The sequence below is a fragment of the Gambusia affinis genome, linkage group LG21 (assembly GCF_019740435.1).
Source record: "Gambusia affinis linkage group LG21, SWU_Gaff_1.0, whole genome shotgun sequence".
Lineage (NCBI taxonomy): Eukaryota > Metazoa > Chordata > Actinopteri > Cyprinodontiformes > Poeciliidae > Gambusia > Gambusia affinis.
Window position 1 is genome coordinate 13,282,846 of NC_057888.1, and position 21,221 is coordinate 13,304,066.

The window sequence follows — 21,221 nt, forward strand, 5'->3', positions numbered from 1 at the left end:
GCGGGTGTTTATTCAGAGGCTTTTCTGCACAAACAGTGTCACTCCATGAGAAATATTTCTTCTACGATAATTTTTTTTCATTTAGGTTTCAAATCTTAGGATGTAATGTACGAATCCATTTTCATGATTCTGTGCCAGTCGGTTGGCTTTCACACCGCCTTCGGTTTGCACACATTTTAACCCATCTAACCCGTCCTCCTTCTGTTTTGGGCCCCCGGCCTGTTGCGTCACAGAGCCAGTCGGGACGTAATTAAAGCCACATTGAGAAAGAGTATAAATCCAGCCCCCTGAGTGCAGCTCGGTCCACACACCAGCATGCGCTAGTCCTGAGGTGGATTTTAGGCCAAGAGGTAAGAAAGGGGGAGCTGGAAGTTAAACTGTGACCTCTGCAACACTCAGCAACCGCAACCTTAAAACAAAAGTTGGCATAATGGCAGGACTAAAGGTAAGCCAGTGTTCATTTACATAAAAAGTTTTTTTTTCTAAATGCATGTTTTCCGTGTTGGGGATTAGTGCTGTGTGCAAGAAAGATTCTGAAATTGGACAACTTGATTTTTGTGTTGCACTAAGATAAAAATATTTCAGTGTCATCATTTCTGTGACAGCAGCCGTCTGGAGGGAGGCGTTCCCTCCAGCCAATCAGAGGGCTGCATTCAGCTGCTGCCCAGATGTGGTCTGAGAGACGCCTTAACAATCTTAACATATACAGCTACTCTTATCAGTTTTAGTTGTATTTTTTTTAAAAAAAAGGTTTTAGACTGACTTCACCATCTACTAACAAAGTTGCTGCTTGGTGTGGTTCAGTTTGTTTAAAAGTGATAATAATTATGTGTTACGCCCTAATCTCCAAAAGTTAATGTGTAAGGGACAGTTGAAAGTGCAAAACACACTTAATCATTTACTTTGTTTGGTTATTGAGTAAATTAGAACTTTTATTTTTATTTTTAACATAATGCAAGTGGAGCTTCTACCATCTGCCAGACTGTGTATTTTTGATTTGAAGGCAAAATGAATATTCCTGATAGACACAAAACTACTTTATAAAACAACAGCGATGTTCCTGAAACAACACTAGGCTTCAGGCACACCAACGCGCACATCTGGAAACCATCGCTGTTGCGGAGCAGCAGTGACTCAGCAACAAGCGGTTCACATCATACCAAGATAGGTCTTTTTTTTTAATTCATTATGATGTTGATCAGAAGATAAGGTAAAAGTTAATGTTTTTAGGGAGAGTTTTGGAGGTTGATTTGCAAGAACTATAAATTAAAACAATATTTTTTGTCTTGTATTGTGTATAATTTGTTTTATTTTCTATCTCTGATCAACTGGGCAAAAGTCCAGGTGCTCCTCTTACTCTCACAGCTGTTAAGTTTTTTTTTTTTTTTAAACAGCAACACTGGAACTAAGTATTAAAAATATTTCCACACAAAATATACATATTCCTCCCTCATCATAAAGGAGTCTAAACATTTTGCTTTTATCTCTTTAATTACTCTTTATTGATCATTTCCTGTTTGTCTTCTCTTTCAGTACATGACGGGTTTTGGGAATGAGTTCTCCTCTGAAGATCCACGATGTCCTGGATCCTTACCTGAAGGACAGGTACCACAACCGTTCGGTCTGTTCCTCTAAGATGGCAATCTTAAAGGAGACAAAGCCAGAGTTATTTCATTCATCCAGACTTTGACCTGCTAAATGACACAGTATATCTTCCCACCAAACCATGTATCAAAAATAATAATAGCCTCTGCCCTTCCTGCAATTTGTGATTCTGCGTAATGATTTATTTTTTATTTTTTTAAATCCCATCAAAGCTGTTAAAATGTTAATTAGCAAAAAAAAAAATTAAAAAATCTCAGGATGTTTAATCTTTAGCTCCTGTTTTAGATAAAACAATCAATCCTATGCTGACATATTTAACAAAGCGATTACATTGTGTCCATACAGAACAGTCCTCAGGTCTGTCCATACGGCCTGTATGCTGAGCAGCTCTCTGGCTCCGCCTTCACCTGTCCTCGTCCAGCCAACAAGAGGAGGTATTTATCAACGTAGCACATTAAATACACTGTAAGAAACATATAAAGCATCGTGATCAGAGGGGGTCTTGCAACAATGATGTTTTGAACAAGTGTCTGCTCCCTCTTTTCTCACAAAGAGCAATGAAGAACCTATAATCGCTGTTGTGTGTTTTATTTAAAAATATATATGTATTTTTGACTTAAATCCAAATCGTTTCTAATGCTGGCATGTTTTTGTGTTTTCACAAGTGTAAAGAGCGTTTCATGAAGCTCAGACAGTGTTTTGAAGAATCTATGAGTAATAAATCAGATTTTTAACATAGTTGAGACTCAGTTGTGAAAACAGTTTATCACCGAATAGGAATTAGCTGCAGTATATGGCCACATTTACAGTTTTTATAGAAGCAACAGAAAACCTGTTCAAGGTGCAGCAAATGCACGCTTTGTGTGTTCTGGTTACCCCCTGCCCCTGCTGCCCTGGGCTAAGAGTCATCTCAACTTCAACCTCAACAAAACTGCTCGTATTCTTCCCTCCTGTTCCACAGCTGGTTGTACCGGATCCTCCCGTCTGTAAAACATAAGCCTTTCACTGCTGTGCCATGTGGGAATCTGACTGAAAACTGGAACGAAGTGGAACCTGATCCGAACCAGGTACGTCAACATTACTTAGAATTTCAACTGAGAATAATTTCATCATCTACTTCTTTAAAGAACAAGACGATCACAGTCACGGAAACAGAAAAGACCATTTTTACCTTGAGGTTCCTTTTACAGCTGCGGTGGCTGCCGTTCATCATCCCCAAATCGACAGAGAAGAAAGTGGACTTTGTAGCTGTGAGTCTCGATTTATTTACTTATTTATTATTAATATTTTTATTAGGAGGGAAGGGGACATTACAAAAGGAATTGTAACTGCTTATGACACAGTATGCCACATAGTACACAGCTTTTCCATGGGTACAAGAGAGCTACTGAATGTATGCATGAAAAAAGGCATACAAATCACCTTCTATGAGTATTTGTTTTTCTTATACAACTGAACAGGACAAAATAGGCACACGCCAAATGAAAAGAGGATAAATTAAAAAGGAGGAAGAAAAATAAATAAATAAAGATAGGTGTGGTGCGGATGAGAGGTAGGGGCATCACTCAGTCCGGGAAAAGAGACAGACTTATTTATATCATAGGGAACTTCTCTTCATCAGTAAATCCCTGCTTTTCCTGGATTCTTCAGGGACTTCATACAATCTGCGGCGCAGGAGACACCAAAACCCGCAACGGCATCGGCATCCACGTGTACACCTGCAACACCTCCATGGTTGACAGGTTAATAAGTGGATAACTTTTACACAGATCTTTTAAACAGATCTATTTTAGATCACAAAAAGTATCCAGTCAAGGGTTTGATTAATATTCCAGATAATATTCCCATTTTTATTTTTTTTTTTGTCTGCTTCAGGTGCTTCAACAACTCAGATGGAGACTTTCTGATTGGTGAGGAAAAAGTTTAGTTTCCTTTAGCTCCAAATTGTATTTTCTCAGCACTTCTCATCATCGGTTTCTCTCTTCAGTCCCGCAGCAGGGCGAGGTCTTGATCACCACAGAGTTCGGGAAGATGATGGTCGAGCCCAACGAGATCTGTGTCATCCAGGTGGGCTTTGAGTTCTTCAGTGCTTTTCCATCTGCTACTGTATTTGCCCCCACTCTCCTCTTACCATATTTAGAAAGCTGTGGTTTGGCACTTTTCAGGAGTGACCTTAAAAGTAGATAATAGTGGAAAGAGGTTTTAGGCTTTGGACGTCGGGATTGTGACTGCGGCACGTGTGTTTTTTTTTGTTGTTTTTTTTCCACACGCAGACGATTAGTCCCCCTCAGCACCACATTTGCTACATAACAGCCCCGAATCTCTTCTAACTGCCACTTTTCTTGTTTTTATTTTTCCAGCAAGGGATGCGCTTCAGCGTGGATGTGTTTGGAGAAACCAGAGGCTACATCCTTGAGGTGTATGGGGCCCACTTTGAGCTCCCTGACCTGGGGCCTATAGGTTTGTGTTTGGATGATACTTCTAAGAGTAGCTAAGGAAGGATGAAAACATATCATATGTGTTCATTCTTCTTTTAAAACCGCACACCAGCCACTTTGCCTCGGCTTCCTGAAACGTGCTATTGTTATCTAAATTGTTGACACTTATCTCTTGAAATCATGCAGGCGGAACCATCACAAACTTGGCCATCAGTTAGCTGCATTTGCCTCAGGCTTTTGGGGCTCACGTGAAAATTTGTGCAAATGTCTTTGTGTTTCCTATACTGTGTACAGGTATTAATGTAAATGCATAGCAATATTCTAATTCTATATAAACAGAATAGCAAAAAAAAAAGTGTACTATAGCAAGAGCTCTTAAATTGAAAGCAGAAATCAATGCTCACTTTGTACAATCCCCTTCTTGCTGGATTCACTTATTCACCTTTTCTAAACATCTAAGGGTTGGTAAGGAAACTTACTGAAACCAAGATGTAAGTCAGTTCAAACAATGCACTTCGATTGAGTTAATTTTGATAGTACCCATCTATAATTAGAAATAAATATCACAGAATAAATAAGTGTTGAACAGTTTAATGTTTTGTCTGTAAATGTATTTCAAATGAACCAATTGATATAAAATTTATACCAGATAGTAGCAACCTTGGTAATCCACACGTACAAAGACTCAAAATTATGTTTGTTGTAGTAAAGTGTAACGAGTTATGGAATAGTGGTAGGCTTACTTACTGGAATATATTCACACTTAAACATAAACTTTTGAATTTCCTTTACGGCTGTTAGTGTGCCACTCCAAGATCATCAGCCGCCCCTTTAGCAACTTTCTAGAGACACCTATATTTCCTCTATTTCTCAATAAATATTGACTTGATCTGCAAGTCGATATTTATTGACTTGCATGCTTTTGGCATGCTTTTTATATTTTGTACAGCCTGTCTATTGGAATCATGTATGCATGTTTTGCAGGAGCCAATGGTCTGGCGAACCCAAGAGACTTCCAGTGTCCAGTTGCTTGGTACGAGGACCGCAAAGTTCCCTCTGGTTACACCGTCATCAACAAGTATCAAGGGAAACTGTTTGCGTGCCAGCAGGTGCTTATTGTCACATGTGGTTCTCCGTGTGCTGTGGCGAGAATTGTCCACATACACACCGAGAACGGACATACGCTTGTGTTGAACACTTTGCCCTATTACCCTATTTAGGTTTGAGTTTGCTTCAGTAAACACCATCAAAGTGCCACTGTGACTAACAGGAAACGGCCCAAGTGAAGCATGTGATCCATTAGCTGCTCCTGCCGGCTGAATTGCCATCCCTGATGATTTAATATCCAAGCGTTAGCTGTTATCCTTTCACTCGGTTTCCGCCTCGACTCCCTTATGAGTCTTAATCACTTGTAATTAGTTAAGGCATTCTGGTGCCGCAGACGGCGTACCTGCGAGGCTTTGCTTAGCAGGAAAAACCTTTTCGCAAGTAAAGCATTAATTTCACCATATTTCACTCAGGAAATGATCCCTCCCTCTCCTGAATTTCCCATTGGGCGAATAATTGGATCGACACATAATGTCTGACAGGATTTATTTATTTATTTTTTTATTAGTGCATGGAAGAGGTGAGAGGCGTTTTTCTTATTTTAGAGGAAAAGGATTTGAGGTTATAATCGTGTCAAGCCACTCGGTAATTACCTATACAAATAATTTACAAGAGTCTTTTTTGAAGCAAAACAGAGCTTTCCTAATTTTTGGAGCCCTTCTCTTCTTGGGGATTTTGTTCTGGAGGTGAGTGGTGACACTCCACTCCCAGTTCATTGACACTGGAGAGTGAGGCTGGAAAACCAAGACATGGTTGACAGAGGGCCTCATCTCAGGGGAAGATGCTGCCGCTCCTGTCTGGTCCTGCTGTTTTGTTCACCCGCAGAGTGCTAAAATTGCTCAAATTAACTTATTATTTGCTTGACTGGGCCAATATGTTTGTGTTCTGTGTGCATGTGTGTGTGTGCGAAGTTGTTCTCCTTCAGCCTTCTTCCCTCCGCTCCCTCCTTCATCCCCGTCCTCATTTTAATCGAATGCAGGGGAGTTTTCACAGATGAATGTCCGAGAAATTACCTGCACCGGGGTTTCTCAAAAGGCCATTTTCCATGATAACCGGAGACAATTGGATGCATAAAGAAACACCTTTTTTTTTTTTTTGTAGCTATATCTATTTAGCTATTTATTCCAAGTTTTAATTGATTTAGTTTTATTTCGATTTCTTAATTAGAAAAAAAGAGTAGTGTGTAGAAACGCCCCAGTGCGCACGCAGGAGCATGGAGGTCAGCCTGGCAGCAGCCTCAGTTGTAATGAACTATATTGATTTCAGAGCTTCTGTTGAATGTCTTTTTCACAGTGACATTATCAGAACAGAGAAACTATATAAAATTGCTGTGGTTTTAACAATCAAGATAAAGAAATATCTCTACACCCACACTTGCCGAAGCCCACCCCTCTCCTCCAATAACTGCACCGCGGCGAGCGTCAAAATGCTCAAAGTTTGGGAAAGTTTGATTGTGAAGCCAATTACCCCATAATACCTGGTGCCTCGTTTCACAAAGAACCGGGAGGGGAATGAAAGAGAAAAAAGATTGAAAGAAGCAACACCCTCTTACAATTTTCATTATGGCCATTTTTTTCCCCTCTCTTTATGTCAAGAAGTACTTTTCTTGGAATTTAAGATTACAAAGACATTATTCATTGTTCCCCCTTTCCCTGTGAAAAGCTCAATTTAACGTCTTTTGTGTTTGTTGCTCAGGTTCTCTTATTTTCTTTTTCTATTTTTTTTTTTTTTGTTTTGTGCTTTTACACGCAGGATTTCTCTCCTTTCAATGTCGTTGCCTGGCACGGGAACTACACACCGTACAAATACAACTTGAAGAACTTCATGGTGATCAACTGTGTGGCCTTTGACCATGCGGTATGTTGGTGACTCAAACAGAGCCCTGGCACTCTGTTTGGGTTTATCCCGTTTCTTGATATTGGGATAAACCCAAACAGAGTTTGACAGAAACATGTATTCAATCTTCTCTAGGACCCATCTATCTTCACCGTGCTGACCGCCAAATCCACAAAACCAGGTGTGGCCATTGCGGACTTTGTCATCTTCCCCCCAAGGTGGGGGGTGGCTGACAACACCTTCCGTCCGCCGTATTACCACCGTAAGAACGCTACACCCACTCTTGGTCTGATTGTTTGCGATAACAAATGCTTCCTTCATGAATAATGCACGCCTGTTTTAGCACGGCAGGGTCACATTCTGCAAATGAATTCGGATGGAAATGTCACAATGTGCTCTTTCCGAGATATTTTGTGGATTTAAGCAACCCAGCAAGAAGCTAACACATTCATTTACCAGACAGTGACACAGATAGTGTCCCTACCTGCTGAATGACTCATTTCACACGCCAGGATCTTTTGTCTGTTTTCACCACAGATCTTTAAGGCCATCTAGCGGGGAACCCCGCTCTCTGTTCCTCAACAAGTAGCTGTGTTACAGTGCCTCCTGCTTGTCGTTTTAGGTAACTGTATGAGTGAGTTCATGGGGCTGATCAAAGGCCATTATGAGGCCAAGGAGGAAGGTTTCCTGCCTGGGGGAGGCAGCCTGCACAGCATGATGACCCCTCACGGCCCAGATGCTGACTGCTTTGAGAAGAACAGCACTGCTGAGCTGAAACCAGAGAGGGTTGCTGAAGGAACCATGGTAAAGCTGCACACAGAGGAGTTTATATGCATTCAAGATAGGTGTTGGTCTTATGTTGGTTATGTCTTTATTTATTCTGGACTTTCTTTAATCCTTAAATAACATTCCTTAGCAAGGTGAACATCTTCTAAGCAAACTCCTGGCAGAATTCTGTCTGGATGTTTGATAAAAATGGAACAGCTCAGTTGAGTTTGTGGTTTCCTTGCACAGAGCTTCTTTGAGGTCAGGACCATTATAGGTTAATGTTGGCCTGCCTTATGCACTGCAAACTCAGGTTAAATATGTAATTGGGGTCTTTTCTCTTGTTTGGAACAATAATTTCCTATAGTTTTAACCATCTGACCCTTAATCTCAGATGGCAGTGAATTAGATTGGGATGCCCATAAAGTGTCATGGCGGCCAGGTTTATCCACAGTCCATATCAACATGAACTGAGAGAATACCATCAAGACACAATGTGTGTTGTTCACATGCAACTTGTTTAGGAATATTTAATAAAGTATTTTTAAGTGTTTGCATATATTTGAATACCCATGAACTGATCAGTGCTGAATAGATGGAACATATTTGGTACGATTAATTAGATCACACACTGGTGTTCTCTCCTCCTTTCAGGCATTCATGTTTGAGTCCTCCTTTAGCATGGCTGTGACCAAGTGGGGTCTGCAAACGTGCCAGAGACTGGACAAGACTTACTACCAGTGCTGGGAACCACTGCGCAGCCACTTTAACCCCAACTGGAAGCCAAGAAAGCAGTAGCAAAAAAAATCCAGCAAGTTATCCAAAATACAGAAGGAGATGATTTAAAAAAAAATATTAAAAAGTGGTTTGTGCAACAACCGAAAAATTTAAATCACAATGTGCAGTACATGGTGTCGTTTTTACTTCTTAAATTTACAAATGAAAATCATTTGGTGGAATAATACACGCTGTGTAAATTTTGTCAGTTTCCCTTATTGTTAAAGGTTACTTATTATTCTATAAATTAGAATAATAATCTATAAATATTGCTGATAAATAGCTCTTATTAATGTAACTGCTGATTCACTTCTTGCTCTTTTGACTTGTAGAACCTTTTTCTTACTTTTCTCCTTTGAAATCAACTTATCCAAGCCACATAACTGTTGAACAATAACATTTCATTTTATTTTATTATAATTACACACAACAACATTTCTGGAATATCACAGAAGGAACCTTCTGTACTGAAGCTCATGATGATAAACTGAACTTGCGATTGAGGGTTCCGGCCTTAATCTTCGCCTCCTTGTTATCCTGTAAAACAGACGACAAACAGATGACTGGCTGGTACAGTTTCCATAGCAACAAAGACACATTATTCCCCCGCCCCACTTCACCCCTTCACCTTTTGGACATTTTCTCAACGATGTGCTTTATGAGTGAGCATTTTGTGATTTCAAAGCAGTTTTCTTTTCCCCTCCGCCCAGCAGAGAAGAGGGGGAAGAAGCGAGCATGATGGCTCCAGCACAGTGAGACAACGGCAGCAAATTTTCGCTGGAACGTCAATTGACTACGATTTACAGGGTAAATCTCCATGACAATGGGGAGAGAAATGGAAGCGCGGAGATTTCGAACTAAGCATTTATTTTGACTGTAATTCGATCTGTCTCAAAAGGAACATTGATTCTGATCGCTTTTTAGTTTGTCTAAAAATCTAATTCTTGTCTAAAAACGCAAATTCTACTAAAGGTAGGTAGGCAGCAGAGTTCATATAAACTGTCCGGATGATGGATTTGATTCGTCAGATGTTCTTAGTGCTGTAACATACACAACAAAGTCTCATGTCAACAAAGATAACTGAACTGGTAAAGAAACATGGCAATTAAACAAAATTAAATGCTGAGAAATATCAACAGCAAATAAAGTTTGCACAGCACAAAACGTAATCTTTATATAGTGCCCAAGTTATTGTATTCCTTACTTTAAACTCAATATTTTGTTTAACATATGGGAATAAATACATTTTTTATTCATTTATATATAGCAGTGTTTTTTTAGGAATTTATGTAAATTCTATTTTACAATTTGTTTGACAGAAAGTTAAAATAAATAATATAGTAAAAACTTGTTAATGAAATTAATTATAAATTAAACCAATTACTATATTTACATGTACAATATTTAAATGAAGCAGTTAACCTTAAAGAATGATGCAGATTATGTTATTATCTAATAAACATTAGACACTAAGGTTTGTGGGTAAACTTGTCCATAAAACGTAAAGCAAAGAGAAGGCAGAGGGGCCTCTTGTCTCGTACCCTGTCTGTCTTGAAGATGTAGTAGAGGGCAAACAGAGGGACCACTCCAAACATAAAACCCAGCAAAGAAGTCTTTGTTGTGGGTCTGAAGTGAGGGTAGGGGTTGGCTCGTGCATACACCCACCTCGTTAGGGCAGGGTCTTCCTACAAACACAGACATTTGATATTACAGTTAATTATGTGTTAAAGAACCATCAGATTAGGATTTACTTAAGTCATTTATTTAGTAAACAACTGTTTAACTGGCAATGAATTGTAATGAATAAAGCATTTTTGAACATGGATGGCAGAAGTCAGAGTTATGGGCTCAATTCATGAATGATTTTGAAACAAAAGTTTGTTCTTTTGATATACTGCTGTGTAAAAAAAAAAAAAAAGTTTTATGCCAACTCCAACTTTTTTAAGGCCTGTTTTATTTCTGTTGAAAGAAAAATAGTAATCAACACATAAAAACTCAGAGTAAACCTTCTATAATAGATAAAAGTAAAAAAAAAAGAATCCAAACAAAATGTGCTTCAACTAAAATAATAATAATGTTGAAAAAAGAAAATCAAAGATCTTCTTACTGATGTTTACAGTCCAAGAACATTTTCAGCTAAGATACTTAACATTCTTTTTCCTATTTACACACAGGGAATAAAAGGTTCTCTGCTAACGATCATAAAGCCCACAAAGGTCACTGAAATAACTTGAAACTGGCAAAAAAATAGTACATAAAAAAAAATGCTGAATATTAACTAATAAATATCAAATGTTGGTTTTAAAATATGGTTTCATAAAATAAGAAAAAAAGTACAAAAAAAAAGAAAGAGGCCTGGACAAAAGTAATGCAACCTCTAGAAAAGACTGAAAATAATTTGACCATACAACTGTAATATGTTAAACTGAGGTATGTCCCATAGTTACCAATACATGTAGCTGCAAACTGGTAATCAGTCAGTCTGCCAGTAACAAGTAGTCACTATGTTTTTTGGTGACATGCCGTTTATAACATTAACCATGGACCACTGGAAGAGAAAGGCTCCAGGAGATTAGAAAGAAGAAATTTCTGAAAAAGATTTAAACGGGGCCTGCCAAAGTGTGTCTGTTGGTTGGACCCCAACGTGAACTGAATCCAATTAGTATGTAAACATAAGTGTGTGAGGGCAACTGTTTACAGATATTTCATAATTCATTTTGGTGTTTCTGTTGCTTTGTTTATTCATTTTTGATATTTAATTGCTCTTTTCAGTGTTGGATGTTCATTAGAATTTAAAGTTTATTGATCTTCGACAATGATGTGTCCTTGCATCATCAAGCCATTGCGTTTTCAATTATATTAATTGAAAACGGTCTCAAAACAACGACATTATCATTTATCGCAGTAACTTTTTGGAAAATTTATCGGCCAGCAGAATTTGTTGTTATGACAGGCTGGTATGAGAGAGATAATTTGTGAAAGAGAGCTAGTCCCTTTACCTTTACCTGGTGCTAACTAGAAACAACCAATCAAAGCTAGGAGGTGGGTCTTAGCGCTGTCAATCACAGTACCATGTGTTGTTGCTCATCATTCTCCCCCACTTCATCTCTGCTATGCTGCTGTAGCTAACAGAGAATGTCATGTATGCACAGGATAGTTAGCATCACCATCAATGAGAGCGTTTCCTGTAACAGTAAGTTATTAGTCATATTTAGCAGCATTGATTGAATGCGCTTAGAGCTTCATTTAGGCTCTGATTGGCTGGACTTGGTCGGGAGCAGTGCTTTTCTTCAGACTGAAACTGGCTCAGAGAGGAGTTGGAGGAAATCAGTCTTTTCAAAAATTACCTGCCACATAATGTACTGTCACACGACTTGGTGAAGGTTTTAACAAATATGTAAAAAAAAACAACGTTATTTATAAAAAAAAGTTACATACTGCAGCTTTAAATCAAGTTAATATATGGATCTCGTTCTTTTTCCATTCCATATCGCATATGAGAGGAAATTACGGTAGTCAAATAACCCATATAAACCCATTGAAAATGTTTTTTTAAAATTTATTTATCTCTGCTCATCCTATATACTTCCTTTTCTAACGACGGCCCTCTGAATTATTATGGCTAGCTTGAAGTTGCTTGGAAAACTTCAACATTCAAACCTAATCGTTAGAGCTGTCTTTATAACCATGTAAAGCAAAAGGAAATAAAGACAAAATTAACAAATGCTCGATACTGAGCACTTTTTGTTCAGGTTCGGTCATAACATTTAACCGTCAGTAACATTTAGTTCTCCTTAAATCAGGGGTGACTTTGGTTGCTAATATGCTAACTTAGCCACTTACAACGAGCTCTGTCCTGGTCGGGTTGTTCAGCTGCAGCTGGTACTGCCTTTTTAGGTTGGCCCGCAGTGCTGCTCGCTCCTCCTGTGCGCGCCTGTACTCCGGAGAAAGATTGAAATATTCATTTGGGTCCAGTGTTTGTGGCCGAGTCGCCAAGGGCGCCTCTCGGTAGTCCGCCATGATTGTTTGGTGACAGACGAGAAACGAGAGTATGTAAAATCTCGCGTTGCTAGACTCGCGTCGTAACCACGACAACGTTCAAAACACTTTTTATTCAACTTTCAAGTGAAAGGATGGACTCTCCTGAAAAAAGTGGAAAACCACAAAACAAAGAGTCATCGGAGGATGGAAATCAAGGCCTGGAGTGTGCGGAAGATCTTAAAGATGATCAGAGCGTTAGAGATGATCAGAGCGAAGAAGACTTGGAAGCGGCTGAGAAAGCCATCCAGGAACGAGCAGAGGCGGTCGCTTCACTTAATCGGAGGCCCAGCACCTCTGACCAAGAGCTTTCTGTGTTTGATTTTTTACTGAATTTCCTGTTCAAACACGGCATGACGGGAACTTTGGCGTGTTTTGAAGCGGAATGGTCTGAGCTACTGCTGAATGGAGATGTGGATGCGAAGCAGATCGACCTGATCCCGAAAGTGTACACTGAGACCGAGCATTTGGCCCGAGAGCTGAAAAGTGCTTGGGAGGAGAAGGAGGAGTACAGGCAGGCGGCCGCTGTCGCAGCCGAGTCCCTGCAGAGGGCCAAGAGAGCCCACGATGCCCACCGGTTGGAGCATCAACGGCTGGTCAGAGAGATAAACAAACTCATTGGGGACATAAATAAGCTGAAACTGCAATGTGAGGGCTACCAGCCTGAAATAAAGAGGATGACTGACAAATGCCAGGCGTTGTCAAAGCAAGTCCTGCAGGTGGCGGTGGAGAGGGACAAAGCGCTACTTCAGGGGGGCAATCAGGCTGCCCGACAGGATGCCTCCTCATCTCAGACCAATAAAAACAGCGGTTCAATGAAATGAATCTAACTTCATAACAATGTGCTTTATTCCTTTTTGAATTTTTTTTTTAAAAAAAAACGTGTCACCTTTTGGATAGGTGACATAAATCCGTTGTCGGATAGAGTTTTCCAATACAGAATATACAATAAACGTAATTATTAATGCACAAGACACAAGACATATAATTTTGTCCACCTTAAAGCCGCGGTGAAAGGTTTTTGAATCAAAACTTTAAGCTAGAAGAAAACTGTCTGCATTTTCATTTGGTAAGACTACAACAACCTTCTTGTGTTTTAAAATAACTACAATCTTTAAAAACCTGCATGGCAGTAATAGGAACACCATTTCACGAACCTTTACACAATTGCCACGCTGTCGATTACTCAAATAACCTCACAATGACAATAATCGTGAAATGCATTAAACAGTTTATCACAAAGGAAAGAATGTATGGATGTCCTCTTAAATCTTAACATTAAGATTAAAAACATTAGCCAAACAAAAAAGACAGAACGGAAACAAATGAGAGGGAACAAAGTTTTAACAAAATAAAATGCTAAATTTTGCTTTTAAAAAAAGTACCCTTTTTGATGTCTTGTATGTAATTCAAGATGACCTGTGTCCATCTTTTTTTATAGCTATTTCACAAAGATGTTTTGTCTTGTTTTTCCAAGTTGAAAACTTCTATTTGTAACCACAAGAGGGCGGTCTACATCAAGCTCTGCCTTTTTCACACAGTGGAAAACCCATTCAGAAGTAGCGGCAGCAGAAAAAGAGCACATGGAGATTTCAAATGTGATTTCTCTCACATCACTGATGCCTGTAAGATTGTGTGGCTTTGAGCAGAAAATAAGCATGCTTATTATACCCCACAGAGCACAAATACTTTTCAGCTAATATTGCAAAAAATAGATCTAAATTACTTTTGAGAGGTTTATGAATTTGTTATGAGAATGTTAAACACGTTGGTGTAATATTCTGCTCCCTGCAGGTGGACCAGGAATTTCTAGTGTTTCCATCAGTGTGCTGTTGTTTTGCTGTAGTCTTGACAATATGTCGGGCATAGCAAGACTCAATCAACCTAAAACCATTTTTTAATATATCTGTTTAAGATTAATAAAGTAAAAGTTAAAACACGTTACGATGTCTGATGTTTTCACACTTTGTCATTACAGCCACAAACTTCAATATATTTTATTGTGCTTTTATGTCACCGACATGTGGAAACAAGTGTCTTTGTGACGTGGAAAATGAAGGATGCAGTTTTCAATAAAAAAGAAAATCTTGCACAAATTTGTTTTTAGCGGACTTGAACTATTACATCAAATAATCACTTTTTACTGCAGGAACAGTCTTATGAGGTATGTCTCTACCTGCTTCTCACATTGTTTCTTGCTAGATTGCTCAAGCTCAAGTTGAGCGTCTGTGAATATTTACACTTTCAAGTCTTACCATAGATCCTCGATCAGATTTAGGTCTGGACTTTGACTGGACCATTGTGACACGTTCATGTACTTTGGGTCTTAATACAAAACAGACACTTAACTTTTCAGAATTATATTTGTGTCATTCCATAACACAGTGACGTCTTCTTTTATAATGGGGCCAAATGTGCAGGGAGAAGAATATTTTTCCAAGGCCCCTTAGAACCCATCTGCGGGATGAATGCTAAACTGAAAAACCAACGATCATTTAAAAACACAAAGCAGAGCAGGTTCTCTCTCGGTTCTTGCAGCTGCTCTAATTTTGAACTTCATTCTTGGGCAGCGGAGTGGTGCAGAGATGCAGCGAAAACTTTTTGATCCAGGGACTGGGGCACCGCTGCAGTATGTATGACCAAATGATTTAATGTCCTCTCGGGATCGCCAAAGTGCCAGCCTGCTCTGCTGCCCTGAAACAGCTATTTATGACTCTGAAATAAAATTCAGTGTGAGACTACAGTCCGTTCCAGGGACAGATTTAGGATCAGAAAATGAAACGTTAATGTGTTTCTGCCCCGGCTGGTCCTCTTCAACCTCATGATCGAGAAGCTGAACTATGGAGAGTTCTTGAGCTTCTGGAGAATTAATCACTGTGTGGTTTATCCTCGTCTTTTCATTCTCCTGCCGCCGCTTCCTCACCTTGCACGTCTTCTCTGCAGAGGATGGGTGTTTAGTTCTTTATCTGTGATTCTGACTGGCATTTATTGTCGATGCAGGTATTGTGCAAACTCTTTGGCAGATAACAGAGATAGGGATGTTACTCTGTCTAAGAGATAAGGGAACGAAAAAGCCCCACGTGATTCCTATCTCCGCTCTGTGTCCCTTCGTCAGACTTAATCATGCTCTGTAATCTGAGGTTATTTCGTGTTGCTTCGGTTGCTATTTATTTTTTCAAATGAGCGCATGCAAGACTGACTCAAAAAGGACAAACCAGTTACTTTTTCCAACCACATATTACAGCTACGTCTCTACTCGAAGTTCACTGAAGTGGTTGCTCATAGACAATGACCTAATGTGTACCAGTACGATGCTCTTTGAGGCTCAGTCTTCGAAGGCTGCAGTCTGATTGCAATTCATCTCCCGCCTGCCCGACTCCCTGCGTGTTCCTCTGGGCTTCCCTCCCCTGACAGCTCTGTCCACTTCAAAGCCTGCAGTGACCTTTTTATCAACCTGAAGGGAAAGGAGAACAAGGAAGCACTTTTTCTCCTCAACCTTGGCTCGGGCTCATGAAATGTAGGAAACGTCCCTGCCTTGGTGCACGTTTAACTTCTGTTAATTATCTCCTTTAATTTTACAAACTTTATTTATGCAGTCATTTTACAAGTCAGTTTTGCTACAGATATGGGGGCAGTGAGTTTAACTGTGTTGTATTTTCTGCTTTAATAATGTATGCAGGACACTGTGGCTTGTAAATGTTATTCAGAGACATCAATCATTTTCAAGGAGAGCTACAGAGAAATACTGCTCAGAGACAGAACTGACAAAATCCTGCACATTTTACTTGGCTCTGCTGACCTTAGCGCAAAGACTGTACATCCGTTACCTGTCTGTGTAATGTCAAGGATAAAAACAACTTTGAAGATTGCCAACAAAAAAGTTTCCATATTACTGTAGTACGTTGGGCAAAGAAAGTAATTGTTCGACTACATAATCAAGCTTTTTAAGTCCAGTTGTTTTAGGCCACAAAAAAAATCAAAAATTGGCAAAACATCTACAGAATTAGGAAATATGTCCGTCACTTTGTTAAATACAATCTGTACTCCAGAGAAATGTTTGCTTGGTCCTTTAAAAGATAATTAATTTCAGTCACATCCTTATTGAAGCTTTCGAATATATTGCGATCAAATCTGTGGCTATGCATATCCTTGAAAACTGTGACTTAACAGTGTTAAAGATATCTTAAACAATGTCATAGAACTTTTTGTTGTACATAATAAATACAACTGCTACATGGAGTTCCCCATGGTTCAGTGCTTGAGCTGATACTTTTTAACTGGTGCATTCAAGTAGCATCAATCCCAAGCATTGATATTTGTATGCTGGTGAGAAAGCTTATCAGTCTGTGACGCTACCTGACATCTACCATTTGCCAAAAACACAATTGAATGTGAAGCCCTGAAAGATCCATAGCTATGGAATAAACAGAAATGATGGTTTCTGACCCTCTGGAACATTATATTAACATACTACTACTCTCAGTTTCTGTTCATGGTACAGTCTTGGCTTCAAGGTTAGCTGTAGGAAAATGCTTTTGACTAACATATTTCCATCACCCAACATAACCCCCAACCCCCAAAGTTTTACTTCCGGCTTTCTTCCACCTACGCAACATTACTAAAATCTGAAGCACTGTGTTTCATAATGAAGCTAAAAACTTGCCTAAATAAATGACGTTATCTGGATGATCCAAAAGTTCTTTATGAAAACTTCAACTCATTCAAACTGCTGCAGCTGGAGGGCAGATAAGGACGAGTAAAAGATGCCATATTTCTCCTGTATTCTAATCTCTGCGCTGGCTCCCTGCACAGTTGAATTCAAAATTTATCTTTTCACCTACAAATCTGTCAGCGACCAGCCTTCACCAGTTTTTAAACATTTTCCTATCGTCCTAAAAGAGCACTGTACTCTCAGAATGCAGAAATACATGAGATTTCAGCTCGTTTCTGTAGCCTTCAGCTATCAGGGCCACATATTCCGAAACAAACTGACTGACTCAGTAGTGCTATTTCCCAGTCTAACCATAAGTCACTACACTATTTTAACATATTTGTTTTTGTTTTTACTTCTTCCTTCTGATCTTAAACACAGATTTTGTTTTGCAGTTGTTTTTTTCTCATTGGATTTTTTTTTTTTTATTACAGCTTGCTTTAAACCTGTCTATAGTCTTCGAATTTTTATTTTACTTTAAGCCAAATTTTAATACACAGCTTATACTATTTTCTTCTTTCCTCATCATAGTTAGAGCGATGTGACAGAGTGGGACCATTGAGGCAGGAAGTTTTGACAGATTTCAGAGAGAGCTGCTCAGAGTGACACGACCACGGGGGAGACAGCCAACGCCCCGTTTGTGATCTAATGGGAGGTGGCAGGACATGTCCACGAGGAGCCAAGTTCAGCCTGAAAAGGAGGCTACAGTCTGAGGTCAGATGAGAAACACTTCAGGAATATTGAGCGGGGAGTACCTCATTTCAACTTGGAATCACATCCCAGGGGAAATCTGGCATCAAACACCATGTTGAAATTTAAACCTTTACAGGTAGATAAATTAAACCAACACATATTTTTGTCATAAGTACACTGACTTAAGTATTTTCATTTCTCTCAGCTGGTTTTATTTTGTGCTGACCAAAGTTTTACTGCTCTGATGTGGGAGTGCAGTCTGTCTGACGAAGGCAACGTATAAGTCAATGTACGCGCTGATTTTTAAAGACTGGCTTAAATTTTGAAAAGCAAATTAAAGATACAGCTGTTAAGTATAGCTTTTAGTTGAAGCTTAAAGTATATATTATATCTTATCATTTGTTTATTTCAGTTTTTGCAAATTTCATGTTATCTACTAATACTTGATTTTTTTGCTGTTCATGTTTTTAATGATGATGGCAAGTACTGTTGCAGATAATAAGAATGTTACTCTTTGTCATTCTATATTTTATTCATATTTATTTGATTATATGGTCTTTACAGTACTTAACAATTTTACTTCTCTACTTCTACAATACAAATACATCTCCAGCATCTCTGAATTTTAATTTAAATGTCAAACCCATGGGATGCCTCTAATGGTAGTACTCAGGGGAAATTTTAGCTTCAGTTATTTACAAGGTAAACATGAAGCAAATTTGTTGTAACATATGAAGGATAAGCGTAGTTTGGACATTTATTTTTTTGGTGTAATTACATACCACTCAAAGGGAAAGTACTTTGAAAAGCCTGCATTAAAAACCACTGTCACAAGTTAAAGAACATTTTACAGTTGTTTTACTCAGTGACTATAGGCTAATTATAACTAGCTACACATGTTTACAACAATTTGGGTAATGACAGTGCGTTTTGCAGTTTCAGACTAAAGCAGCATGTACATAAAGATGTGTTTACATATAAAAACCTTTAATGAGATACAAACTGAAGAGTAACTGAATTGTTTATTATTTATCAGCCATTATTGTGGCTGAGAAATGCAGCCATGATTGAGTTTAGATCAAGGTTTGTAGGAAACTTTCTACCCTGAACCCTGAGTGTCACACAATCTATCCACAATGATGTGAGAGATTAAAATTAAATTTTTATATTTAGTTGTTCCATTTATTTATCCATCAAATAATGTAACAGCTAAGTTCTTAATAAGCTGTGTTGATAAAATGCATTTCCACTCAATTTCACAATCAATTTCGATCCACGGTTAATATTCCTTACCTCATCGTCTCTTTTGTACTAAAAATATCAATGAAGCTATAAAATTGCTAAGGTTTTTAATAATTATTTCTAATTGTTTGTGGTGTACATATTCTTCATTGACATGATCAAATTGGATAAATCTCAAAGGTTCCAGAAGGACAAATTTATCCCTGCTGCTCTCATCAAACATGTTTATCACTAAGTTTTCCCACATTGCGTGTTGATCGGGATGAGATGGTCAAAGTGAAACTATCACTTAGAGCGTGGCTTCTAAGGGCTTGGTGAAATTGACTGCAAAAGCCACTAACTACACATGAACCTGACTGGGCTTTTATGGGAAAGTCTGAGATGCCACCCCCGCCTGCATCACTTCCTACCACAGACCTCCAGATTAATAGCTTCCAGATTATTTCGGTCAGTCGTCACTATGATCAGTTTGGCTCTGGAGAGAAAGATTTGATCCAGAGCAGAGCGGAAACAAAGCCACACACCATTACAACACCACAGTACACAACAACAGCCACTCCGTCTTGCTTTGGCCACACTTGTTGACGTACTCAGACTCACACTTAGATTAAAAAATTTACAAAGGCAAATACTTAGGAACTATTTAAATCTATTTTTACACAGTCTGAGAATTACCAATGCCTTTAAGCTAGGTGTTGAGTCCACTTTTAATGACAAATGCAGTCAAGAAATACCCTGATAGCTTTTTTATTGTTGAAAACTACATCTCTTGTCCTCCTAGTAAGGTCTCTTTCTTTTTATTTCCATCAGTGAGTCAGAGAAATCAGATTTCTATTTCCCATGATAGATTGTCGCCAGGATGACTGAGACTGATCACATCCTGCTAATTCAGGCTTCGTGATAACTGAATGACAACATCAGGGCTTTGTGCTTGTCTATTTTATCCCAGAGCGAGCTGCTGAAGCATGTTTTGCACCAATTATGTGCTTTGGGGGAAAATGCCAGGTTTATAAATAGCAGTTTTTTTTGTGTTGTTGTGATTCTGTCTGTGCCTGGAAAAAGCACAAAAATGGGATCATAGGCACTTCTCGTCTTACATCAGCGAGGGTAGAGGCTTTGATCAGAAAATGAGGAGTGCATTAGTCACTCCATGGTCTTTTAAACACATTTAGTTATGTAGTGTTTTTCAAGCGTATTTTTGCTATTTGAACCTTTTTAAAACTTGAAGATCAAGGAACACAACTGATTGGTCGTGAATGAAGTTGTGGAGATATTTAAAGAAATGTGTTGGGAAACGCGACATTATGATCGTTTCATGGAGCGTTCTTCAATCCATCATCCAAAAGACAGAAAGAGTATGGAAAGACTGCAAACCTTATGAAGACACTGCCGTGAATTTAACTGACAAAGTAATCGGAGATGAAGCAATGAAGCCCTCGGTAGCTGTGGAGGACCTGCAAAGCTCCACAGATGAGGTGAAAGAAGTGTTAGATAAAGATGCTCTGGTCAGATTAGTCGAAAACGTAACGTTTTAGCCAACATGCACAACATTTCATATGGTAAAATCTTGACATGACACATCATCCTGAACACATGAACCCTCAAGTGAAGAATGGTGGAGGTGGCAGACTTGAGAATGGGGTGGAGTTTCACCTTCCAGCAGAGTAAAAGCCCTCGACATACAGCCAGAGCTACAGTGGGAAGCAAGTTGGAAAAGCCCAGTCATGTCCTGACCTAAACACAGTTGAGAATCTGTGGAAATTTGACTTTCAAAGATGTTATTTCGCCAGCCTGACTAAATTGGATTGCTAGTCTGACCTATTCTGAACAATGAACAAACATTTGGGAAACTGGTGGAGACATAGCAAAAAAAAAAAAAAAAAAAAAAAAAAAATCAAGCAATGTATTTCTTAACAAGACAAGAAAAAAAGTCCAAAGTAAACCTTTGGATGGCTTACGTTGTTTTCCAAGAAATTAAAACAGGGTAAGCTCTGTTTTTCAATCTTGCA

General features: G+C 38.9%; 3 protein-coding genes across 3 annotated transcripts; 2 read left to right on the forward strand and 1 right to left on the reverse strand.

Moving 5' to 3' along the window:
• Window positions 1–270: 270 nt before the first annotated feature.
• hgd (homogentisate 1,2-dioxygenase) lies at window positions 271–8,649 on the forward strand. The gene is made up of 14 exons (XM_044103916.1): window positions 271–445; window positions 1,534–1,605; window positions 1,951–2,039; window positions 2,567–2,672; window positions 2,796–2,855; window positions 3,256–3,347; window positions 3,481–3,515; window positions 3,593–3,672; window positions 3,966–4,065; window positions 5,028–5,152; window positions 6,903–7,007; window positions 7,122–7,248; window positions 7,609–7,790; window positions 8,406–8,649. The coding sequence occupies exons 1-14, from the start codon at window positions 431–433 to the stop codon at window positions 8,547–8,549; spliced, it is 1,332 nt and encodes a 443-aa protein (XP_043959851.1). The 5' UTR covers window positions 271–430; the 3' UTR covers window positions 8,550–8,649.
• Window positions 8,650–8,912: 263 nt separating this feature from the next.
• ndufb4 (NADH:ubiquinone oxidoreductase subunit B4) lies at window positions 8,913–12,612 on the reverse strand. Its single transcript, XM_044103918.1, has 3 exons — window positions 12,372–12,612; window positions 10,070–10,213; window positions 8,913–9,065 (listed from the first exon to the last, which is right to left on the reverse strand). The coding sequence occupies exons 1-3, from the start codon at window positions 12,546–12,548 to the stop codon at window positions 9,003–9,005; spliced, it is 384 nt and encodes a 127-aa protein (XP_043959853.1). The 5' UTR covers window positions 12,549–12,612; the 3' UTR covers window positions 8,913–9,002.
• Window positions 12,595–13,540, forward strand: LOC122823903 (sperm-associated antigen 16 protein-like). The gene has a single exon (XM_044103917.1). The coding sequence runs from the start codon at window positions 12,662–12,664 to the stop codon at window positions 13,388–13,390; it is 729 nt and encodes a 242-aa protein (XP_043959852.1). The 5' UTR covers window positions 12,595–12,661; the 3' UTR covers window positions 13,391–13,540.
• The last annotated feature ends 7,681 nt before the right edge of the window (window positions 13,541–21,221 follow it).

Coding starts and splice junctions, on each gene's coding strand:
- hgd (XM_044103916.1), top strand. Junction 2,040..2,566: donor CGTCCAGCCAACAAGAGGAG/GTATTTATCAAC, acceptor CCTGTTCCACAG/CTGGTTGTACCGGATCCTCC. Junction 2,673..2,795: donor TGGAACCTGATCCGAACCAG/GTACGTCAACAT, acceptor TTCCTTTTACAG/CTGCGGTGGCTGCCGTTCAT.
- ndufb4 (XM_044103918.1), bottom strand. CDS start 12,548: ATGGCGGACTACCGAGAGGCGCCCTTGGCGACTCGGCCACAAACACTG. Junction 10,214..12,371: donor CGACCAGGACAGAGCTCGTT/GTAAGTGGCTAA, acceptor CTGTGTTTGTAG/GAAGACCCTGCCCTAACGAG. Junction 9,066..10,069: donor ACATCTTCAAGACAGACAGG/GTACGAGACAAG, acceptor TCTGTTTTACAG/GATAACAAGGAGGCGAAGAT.
- LOC122823903 (XM_044103917.1), top strand. CDS start 12,662: ATGGACTCTCCTGAAAAAAGTGGAAAACCACAAAACAAAGAGTCATCG.